The sequence below is a fragment of the Leuciscus leuciscus genome (assembly GCF_965113295.1).
Source record: "Leuciscus leuciscus genome assembly, chromosome: 10".
Classification (NCBI taxonomy): Eukaryota; Metazoa; Chordata; class Actinopteri; order Cypriniformes; family Leuciscidae; genus Leuciscus; species Leuciscus leuciscus.
Window position 1 is genome coordinate 1,987,045 of NC_138734.1, and position 10,841 is coordinate 1,997,885.

A 10,841-nucleotide genomic window follows, 5' to 3' on the forward strand; every position below is an offset into this window, starting at 1 on the left:
TGTTTAGGTGTGTGTTCAGGTGTGTGTTCAGGAGTGTGTTTAGGTGTGTGTTCAGGCGTGTGTTCAGGCGTGTGTTCAGGTGTGTGTTCAGGAGTGTGTTTAGGTGTGTGTTCAGGTGTGTGTTCAGGAGTGTGTTTAGGTGTGTGTTCAGGTGTGTGTTCAGGAGTGTGTTTAGGTGTGTGTTCAGGCGTGTGTTCAGGCGTGTGTTCAGGTGTGTGTTCAGGAGTGTGTTTAGGTGTGTGTTCAGGTGTGTGTTCAGGAGTGTGTTTAGGTGTGTGTTCAGGCGTGTGTTCAGGCGTGTGTTCAGGTGTGTGTTCAGGCGCATTGTTGGACCGTTGCTATTTTGAGGAACTGAAATAGACTGAGTCGTTGACCAACTGAAACCTGGTCTAAAGTAAATTTAAAGAGCACGTTAGTAATGTGCGCCTATAGGCGGCTCCACAACACGTGTACGCTCTGCTTATTACACACACACACACACACACACACACACACACACTCTGCTTATTACACACACACACACACACACACACACACTCTGCTTATTACACACACTCTCTGCTTATTACACACACAGGGACACACAGCAACACACAAACATGCCAAATATTTAAAATAAAAGGATTACAATGTAAGAGATGATTATGGTGTACATAAAGATATGGTGAATCCGGCTTGTCCCGTAGATGTTCTGCTTTGGCACTTTTACCTCGCGCACGAGCAGATCCGTTTGCTCTCTGGAGACGCGTTCGGTCTTTCCACTGTCGTCATGCAAATAGCGAATCCGCCATGGCGCGAGCGCAACTGGCTTTTAAAGGGAAAGGGAGATGAGACTCTGATTGGTTTAACGCACGTAAATCCCAAACCACACCCATTACTCATTATGAGAATAGGGACAACTCTTTTAGACCAGCGCCGGGAGCACCGACCATTTTCCCCGTTGTTAAACTAGCAAAAGTGGATTCGGACACGCCCTGAGTGAACTTGCTTTAGACCATGAGCTTAGATCGTTAAAATAGGGCCCTTAAAGGCTTAGTTGATCACAAATGATCATTAACACAGGGGTTTTCAGCCTTTTTGGGGCCTTATAGACCTTATGTAGCCCCGCCCCTTTTCAGCGCTGTGCTCGTTGTCTTTTGTCTTCCGGTCTGTATTTTCACAGTGATATTTCTTATTTATGAATGAACGGCTCGTTTTAAAATCTTCCCGGTCTACTGACATTTGTTAAGACATCTGCTTTAAACATTACAGTCCTCATGATAACTTTTGTTAACTTTACATTAAGTAAATCCACTTCAAAAGCGAATTACTCCTGGACAGCAGCACCATAGAGATATACAGAGCGACCGCAAAAACGGAAGTTCAAAGACAATATTCTAAAGATGGCGGCGCCCTCGTTTCTCCGGCGCATAAGGTCTATAGAGCAGAAAATGTTCCAAAGACCCCCTTTTTAATTATAACAGTGATTAAACCCAAAGTTAATGTGGATGGGAGTAATAAACTCAATAGCTTATGCTTGTTTTATTGGCGCAAATGGTGCCAATCTGTAAATATGATCTTTTCAATAAAACAAAATTTTCCAGAAAATAAGTTGCACTGGGTCAAACGTAAGATGTTGAGAGATAAAAAACTAAGATAAATAGCATCGGTGTATCAGTCGCATTTTATTATTACGTTCAAAATAATGTAAAAACCGTTAAATAAAACTAAATGTTTACAAATACCATTTATTTCCCCTCACTCGACTACAAATCCTTTTAATTTAATGGTATTCAGAACAAAACAAATCAGGAAGGACAAATATAATAGTCTATAAAATAAACATAAATAATAGTGCCATTCATCACAAACAACATTTATTTAAATTAATTTTTATTTTTATTTATTTTTATTTATTTAAAAACCCAAATTAATTAATTTAAAGCAAAACTGAAATTTGCGTTGTGCTCCTATCGCATTTGGCACAAATCTAAATGTTTGCATGTATTTGGATGCTAAACTATTATTGATTATGTAAACAAGGCTTTGTATTTCACTCGTGCCCCAATATCCACATAAAACAGCATCCTTCACATGCACAAAATGTGTTCGGAAAAACATTTCTGTGTTTGGATGACTGCATTTTTACTTTGATGACGAATAGGCTGATGGATTTTCTTTCCTTATAGCAGCAGAAATAACTTATAAATACTCTGTCATCTATGGTCATACATATATCAGTCTTCAGTCTACACTATGGTCTGAAGACATCATTCGAACTGTAAAGGGTCTATTTTCGTGTTCACTCAAAATAACAAAACATTAGCTTTCGTAAAATAAAGAAAGCCAACATGATGCTCTGCCGTCTCTGTCTCCGTGAACTTCTTTCTGGAGCGCGTCACAAGAATGAACCAAAACACAGCAAATACTTACAGAACAGACATGAGAAATATGTCTATAAAAACCTGTATGTGTCTACTTTTTGCTTATTTGATGTTGAATGTATTATATAAGTCACTTTGGAATAAAAGTTGCAGCACATTGTAAGCGCTGTACTAACAGACTATGACCTAACAACAAACACAGTGAAACAAGGAACCAATCAAAACGTGACACATAAGACAAAGAACCAATGATAACACAACACATGAAGACGTTATCCTATCAGAACCTGACACATAAGCCCCTTTCACACAGCTCTTTGAACCCGGGAAATTGCCGGCAAATTGCCAGAACACTTCTGTGTGAACGTAAACAGGACCCGGGATTTATGCCGGGATCGATGCCGGGTCGGGACCTAGTAACATTGCTGTGTTCAGTCCCAGAACGCGCGCTGTGTGAAAAAAACGCGCCAGCTGTGAAACGGTACGTAAAGCGCAAGTTTATGATCGAATCAGAGAAAAAAATGCACAAGCGTGGTTTCTCGAGAGAGAGATCGCCGCTCATAAGCAAACTTAAGACGCTGCTGAGATTACAGGTCACATCGATGTCACGTGTCTTTACGGCATTTTTACGGGTTGTGTGTGAACGCACTCTCTGATACCGGAAAATCACTGGCAGTGTGAATCAAACGAACCCGGGTCAAATCCCGTGTCACTTTATCCGTGTATTTTCCGGAATCTCTGTGTGAAAGGGGCTATAGAAGAGGAGCAGGATCACATGAGGAAAAGGGAATCACATGACAGGAACATGAAACACGGCTAAGGCAAATTACAAAATAAAAGACATGAAAACATGAAAGTGCAAACAAACCAAAAACAGACGTAACGTTTCCATTGTATAGATGCAAACTCTTTCTCAGAATCTTCTTTTTTGCTCCATACAAGAAAGAGAGTGAGTAAATGATAACAGTGTGAGTGAATATCCCTTTAACATGTAGGGAACTTTGCCAACAAAAATCCTACAAAAACAAATAGATAATGTATTTATACTGCAATGCATGCTGGGACAGAAACTTTGTTCAGACCAGGCCATGCCCTTCACTCGCTAACTTCCCTCCGTCTCGTTCACTCGGATGAACGTCACTGCTTACGGTGCACGAGCGCCCACTACTGGCGGAAACTGCAGTGGGCTGAACTGGAATTAAGAATTTAAGAATTTGTTTAATGCAGCATCCAAATGTATATAGTTGTGTTCAATATATATATATATTATTTTTTTTTGAAAAGGGACGACCATGTAAAAACAATTAACATAATTGTTTCCATTGAATGCATTGTAATGCACAGTCCCTTGACAGGTCACCACCAACAAACATCCTTTAATAAAATAAACTGTTTTTGATCTTTGCATCTTCAGTCAGACGGTCATCAGAAAGAGGTTCCAGCATCACTGCCATCGGCGACCCCACAACCGTCTGAAAGCTTTCTCTCCCATCGTCCCAACGCACAACTTTTTTGTTTGTCGAATTATGATTGGCTCTGGGAATAAGGCTCCCTCCATGAAGCTGCTCAAGGGACGGTAGTGCAATCATTTCTTCATCTGCCAACGAGTGCTAACCCCCAACAAAAACACTTTACGAGCGGCCGATTTCCCAGAAGCGCTTTGGTTTCACTTCCCTGTTGAGGGAGACAGGCTTCTCTCGCAGATGTGCGTGTGTTTCTGTCTGATGTTGAGCCATGTGTGTTTTATGCTAAGCTCCTAGAATGTAATTAACAATTTAATGGAAATCATGTCAAGCCGGTCCCAAGGTGTAAAGCAGCGGTAGATCGCTCGGCTAAATGCTGAGATCGTCAGCGTTCTCTCTCTGCTTTACTGTACGTCATCACACTGCAAACTCACCGTTCTGACTCTGAAATAAGGCAATCGCGTCATTCCTGCAAAGCCCAGGAGTTTCTAGAAATGGATTTTTGTCTTCAGAAAAGTTAGATAGTATTTTGATTTCATCCATCTCCGTGTAATGCCTAATACAGTGATGTTTACAGGGGTAACCAGTGCATTTCTGCTGTTCCATACGCAGCCGTCACAGAGTGAACTCGCATTTTCATTCAGACACTTTTGATCAGACCAATGTAAAAATGTTTGAATAGTTTTAGTTAATGGATTCGTTCTCTTCAGAATTAAAACTCTCCTGATAATTTACTCTCCCCACGTCATCCAAGATGTTCATGTCTGTCTTTCTTCAGTGGAAAAGAAATGAAAGGTCCAGATGTGAGTTTCAGTGCAGCTTCAAAGTCTCGACACGATCCAGCCGAGGAATAAGAGGAATAAGAGTCTCATCTAGACAAATTATCTGTCATTTTATAACAAAATAATAACGTATATACTTTTTAAACACAAATGGTCATCTTGCATTAGCTGTGATGCGCCACACATTACGTAATCAGTTTGAAAGGTCAAGCGTGATGTAGGTGTAAGAACAGACCCAGTGTTTACAAGTCAAACGCCATTTACAAAAAACATTTTTTTTAATAAAATGTAAAACAACGATGTTGGATGATTTTGAGTAGAAAATGACCTACCCTAATTTTACGCCTACCTTTTGCCTGACCTTTCCAAAGTGATTATGTAATGCGTGAAGTCGTGGACGTGTTAGATGAGCATTCGTGGTTAAAAAGTATTTAAATGTTTATTTTTGTTATAAAATGAGCAAAAGTTTGTCTAGATGAGACTCTTATTCCTCGGCTGGATCGTGTCGAGACTTTGAAGCTGCACTGAAACTCACATCTGGACCTTCAGCCCGTTGGACCCCATTGAAGTCACTATATGGAGAAACATCCTGGAATGTTTTCCTTTGTTTCTTTTCGACTGAAGAAAGAAAGACATGAACATCTTGGATGACGTGGGGAGAGTAAATAATCAGGAAATTTTAATTATGAAATGAACTACTCCTTTAATGATAATAACCCTGCCCCGGACCACTGGTCCAGACTTAGGGTCTGTTTACATGACACCGTTTTCAACTAAAACTTTTTATGCGTTTTGGTCATTTATTTACATGACAACGGCATTTTTGGTGCCTGAAAGCTCAACGTTTTGAAAACGGGTTTTAAAGTGCAAGTTTTTGAAAATCGTCTCTGTGTAAACAACAAAAACGTGAACCTCTGAAGACAATGACGACATGCTCATGCAGATTACGTGTTCAATCTATAGTGTTTCATCGCCATCTACTGGCCTGGCAGCAGAATACAGCGTTTTTAGTCGTTTATGCTGATCAGTGTGAATGAGGATCGTTTTGAGGATGGTGTCTGTACACGGAAAACACAAAGGACAAACGTTTGACATATCGACATATCGTTGCCGTGTAAACATACCCTTATACACACTAACTCGTCCTCTCTCTCTCTCTCTCTCTCCAGCGCCGTTCTCCAAACCCCTGGTCACCTGGGGCAGCGAGTCCCTCCTGAAGCCCGGGGACGCGGTGGCCCTCACCTGTGTGGCGTACGGGGGGTATCCCGAGGCAGAGGTGCTCTGGCAGGACGGCGTGGGACAAAACCTCACGGACAACGTTACCGTCTCGCAAGTAGCGAACGAGGAGGGTTTGTTCAGTGTGAAGAGCGTCCTGAACGTCATTCTGGAGCCCGACAGCACTTACACCTGCAGACTGACCAATCCACTGCTGGGAGATGAAGCACACGCATCGGTTACTATCACAGGTGAGTCATTGAGGTCATGTATAACAAACCAGAAGGTCATCTTCACAAGCTTTTTGCATGCTTGTTTCTAATGACTTCCACACGCGTCTGTTGAGTCGCTGAAGATGTCATGTATAACCAAACCAAAAGGTCTTTTTTTTTTGTCGACTTCCCAAACCTCCACAAAAATCATCTGTAATCATTATATTCTTTTATAAAACGGTTAGTTCCAGTCCTTGATTCTGATTGGTCAATAGCTGTGCTTTATGCACGATAAAACACGGCTATGACCGCTTCACGCTACGGTTCTATGTATCACTACACGACAACACCTCTAGCAACCACTCTTAGCAACGTAAACATATTTTTGTTCTCACTGATATTGTTCTTTGAAGCTTATAGAGTATTGTGACAGATCGAGTAAGTGAAGCGAGTGCACCGGCATTTAGATATAGCATTTTCCCTCAGGCTAGTCCTATATTCGTAATAAAACATATTGTTGAACGTCTGCTTCGATATCTTGTCCTCTTATCCTTTTAACAGGGGTTTTCCCGTGCTCCGACACGCTAGTAATTTGTCAGTTGCGTCTTGCTTCTCCATGTTCACAAGTTTCAGTTCTTTCAATATAAAAGTCTTCTCTACTGACTGACTCGCTCATAAAGACGGTCTTTGCCGCCATCTAATGGTGAAATGTAACTTCTGTTGCTGTTCACGGTCAGGGACTATTTTTTTTTCCAGCGGAAGGAAGGCTTTTAGTGATTTTACTTCATGAAAGTTGCATAGATACATATTTTCCGGCTTTAATATTTGTATTGTGTGGTAACCGTTTTATAAAAGCAATAAGGTACTCGAGGCTAGTGCTGTATCGTGAACAAGTCTCGGCTGAAGGGGTTTGCAGGGGTTCAGCCTTTCAGCCTGGGCTTATTCATCACGATACAGCACTCGCCTCTCGTACCTTATTACTTACTTGTATGGTTTTGTACAATACCTAAAGGGATTGTTCACCCAGAATGTGGATTATTCACTTGTCCTCTTGTCATTGTATGACTATGAAAACGGACATCTCACCTTCATAACTTCTGTTATTAAGTAGAATGGTGTTTCCATTGGGAAAAAGTTATTCTCACACAAATCTATCATAATGCTTTAGAACAGGGGTTCCCAACCTTTTTTTGTCTGAGACCCCCTTTTTCCCAAGAAAATATTTTAGGGCCCCCCTTCACATTTAATGATATTATCGCTCTTGTAAGCTTGCAGCAAGGATGACAAAATATGTTGTTTTCAAACAAACGGTATGTTTACTATAAACAGATATGTTTATGCACAAATAATAGCCTCTAATATTGAAAATACAATAACAAAAACATTAGTAGGCCCTTTGTAATTTAAAAATGTAAGCCTAGGAGTAGCCTATAAATTTGCCCTATTTTAAATGCAAAAAAAAAAAAAAAAAGTATTCACACTTGTGTGTAGGTAAAAAAAGAATGAATATAGGCTATTACTAAATGACTTCTGTCTGGGGCCTCAATACTTGCATGTTATTTGTGAGGCTTTATTTTTGAGGCTTTTGGCGCTATAGCGAGTGATAATAAACTTGCGTTTATTAACAGAATAATGCGTCTTTCGGAAGAACATTGTAGCCGGAACTACTTCTCTCTCTGTGTGCGTCAATGACGAGTCACGCAGGTACTGGGCTACTCCGCAGCGGCAGCGATCCGAACCAGGGTAAAATAGTCCCAATGTAATCACTTATTATAGGTGTACCATAGTGATTCAGGATAAGACAAAAACACGGTTTGGAAAATGGATTCATGATGAACTCGCTCATTATATAAATTTTGAACAGAAAAAAAGTTAAGGATTTTTATTTAATGCAAATTGCTCAAAACTTTTCAAAATAAGACGCGACCCCCCACAGAGCTCGCTGAGGCCCCCTTGTGGGCCGCGACCCCCCTGTTGGGAACCGATGCTTTAGAAGACTTGGTATATAGTGTTTAAACTGCTGTTTTAAGTTCCTCACTAATGAAAAGTGCAGCTTGGACATTTTGCTAAATATCTTCTTTTTTGTTCCATGCAAAGGACTGTCCCTTTAAAATCCAATGAACCGCTCGCTGCCAAATCCATGGCGAGAAAATAATAAATCGGTCAATTATAGTCCAATAGGCATCACCGTCAGTTTGCTCCCTTTCTTAAATGAGAAAGTGGATGATTATTTCACTGTTTACTTCTTTGAAACATGAATGGTTTTGAGCTCATAGGTAAAGTCAGTTAGGAAGACCTTACAGCATTGCACTGCATGTGAGCCTGTGTCTGTTAAGCAATCTCAGAAGATATTTAATGTAGGGTTACGAGGAAGAACCAGGTTTTTGTACCAATGATATTCGCACATTGGACTACAGTGAGTGATGCTGATGAATGAAGGTCAGATTCTGTGAATTGTGCGTTAATCTCAGCAGCTGCGAGCGAAACGGCTGTACGTGGATCATCCTGACTACAATAGCCTTACAACGTGTTAGTAAACAAGTGTCAGAATCCGTGCGCGCGCCGAGTGATCATGCCGACCTTGTTTGATATGAAAATGCATTTGCATTTGTTTACAACAGCTGATGTATGCTCAACAACTTTGGTAATTAATATTGACCTAGCCGAGATGGATGCCGTTTGCCTGGTTGTTTTTCTATTGCAAACAGGATTTGCTTTGAAACAAAATCCTCCACATTTAGAGTCAGATTTTGATCAGAAGCATTGATGAATTTCTGGAGTAATTGCAACTATATGCAACCATTATAAGTTACTTTACAAGGCATAATTAAGAATATTTGATTACACTTTATTTTAAGGTGTCATTGTTACAGTGTAATTATACATCTAAGTACTGAGTAATATTAAGCAACTACATGTACTTACTATAGGGTTAGGGTAGGGTTAGGGTTAGTTGCATGTAATTATGCATAATTTATTGTTATTACTATGGTAAGTACATGTAACATATGTAACAAGGACACTGTAAAATAAACTGTTACCAAATATTCTATGATGCATTCTATAAAAAGTCTTTAAGTAAATTGTTACAGTTTATTTTAACGCAATTGGTCTTTTAAAACATGCTTTTTAGTGACATTAGTGGCACAGAAATTAAACTTAAAAGTACACATTGAATTATTCCATTATTTAATAGTTATTGCATAGTAAAACTGTACTGTTGTGCGAAGGCTGAACTACCATATCCAGTCATTTGTGGAAAAAAAGTTACTGAATAGGGAAATAAATCCAATGTATTTTAGTCAGAGCTCAGAATGTCTTTCTAAGTGAGATATTTAGGGCTTCTATCACTGAAGAGAGGAAGATCTGTTTAGTATTCACAGAGCCTTTCTCCGGAAGAGCATGCTGAGGACAAGACCAGTTAAAATGTCACACTTCTCTCCAAATCCCAATGAAAAATTACAAAGTAATGCAGACGTGCCCCAAAAAGAATGAGAATGATAGAAAAAAGAGGAGTGGAAAAAGATGTCCATCAAAAACTCTGTCAAGGTTCAGAAAGAGAAAATGAACTGCAGGAAGAATCGGTCTGACCGGGAGCCATTGAACGAGGTCAGAGAAAACTTCATCTCCATCTCAATTAGCCACAATGTAATTCATCAATTAGCTTCTGTCAGTCCACTTAAACTGCTCGTTTAATCCACTGAGATTTTATGGAGATGTTTATTCATTGCAGAAATTATATACTCTATATGTGCAAATGTGAAAGTGTAGAAAAATATTCTACATTCAACATGAATTACAATTCTTGAAAATTGTATAGAATTATATATATATATCTTTCCTGTAGCTCAAACACCAAGGTCATGGGTTCGATTCCCTGGGAAAGCAAGAACTGATAAGAATGCAAAATGTGTACCTTGAAATGCAATGTAAGTCGCTTTGGATAAAAGTGTCTGCCAAAATACATAATATATAGCATATTATGTATATAGCATTTTTCTGTTTACATTTTTATTAAAACAAATCTAAAAATAAAAATGTTTTTTATAAAAATATTGCAGAATCATTTTCATTTTACATCATGACAATTCCTCCTCTTTTCCGCCCCCACTGATGGATAGACTCAAAATCTGTTTTTAATCTTAAAGGGATACTTCACTTCTGGAAAGATGAATGTGTATTTAAAATGGGTCATTTATGTAGAAGAAATGTGAAATTATTTTTGAATTTGGAGCTTTCTAGACTGAGAAAAGCCAGAAAATGTATTTTTGGCTTATATGAATGAAAGACAACAACTCCCAGAATGCACTTGCTTTGCTGCCCTAGGAGGCCACTCCCAAGCCACGCCTACCGGTTACAGAGTGCAGTTTAAAACAAGGCTAGGCTACTAGTGAGTCTCCGTGACGATTTCGAGATCGGCCAAAATGTCCGGGATTCAGCTTTTGCGTTCTACAGTCGCCATTCATCATGTTTACTGTGGCGAGCAGGACGAGGCTGAGGGGCGCGGGAGAACGGCGCGAGGTCGGTGGCGGGATTACTGAGACGGACTGGTCTCGAATTTCTCACGGAGGACTGGGAATTTTCTTAGCAATGTTAAAACGCACATCAACCGATCACTTGTTTAGCGTTCATGTAAACACTACATTCAGATTCACCAATCAGAATGAATTCAGTTAGATTGAAACAAAAGGTGTGCATGTAAACAATGAATGGCGACTGCAGAAAGCAAAAGCCGAATCCCAGACATTTTGGACGATCTCGACGGCCGGACATGTCCGAGAAAAAGAGGATGGTAACCCCTACTAC

The 10,841-nt window shown here is 39.8% G+C and overlaps 1 protein-coding gene and 1 long non-coding RNA gene across 2 annotated transcripts in view; one reads left to right on the forward strand and one right to left on the reverse strand.

Moving 5' to 3' along the window:
- Nucleotides 1–10,841, forward strand: part of cd276 (CD276 molecule) — a 127,866-nt gene that overhangs the window by 41,926 nt on the left and 75,099 nt on the right. Inside the window, exon 4 of the mRNA XM_082182288.1 lies at nucleotides 5,778–6,074. Coding sequence (XP_082038414.1) covers nucleotides 5,778–6,074 — 297 coding nt within the window. The remainder of the gene's footprint in view (nucleotides 1–5,777; nucleotides 6,075–10,841) is intronic.
- On the reverse strand, nucleotides 6,801–7,197 carry LOC309507875. The gene is made up of 2 exons (XR_014209270.1): nucleotides 7,042–7,197; nucleotides 6,801–7,008 (listed from the first exon to the last, which is right to left on the reverse strand). It is a non-coding gene; the product is annotated as an uncharacterized lncRNA (long non-coding RNA).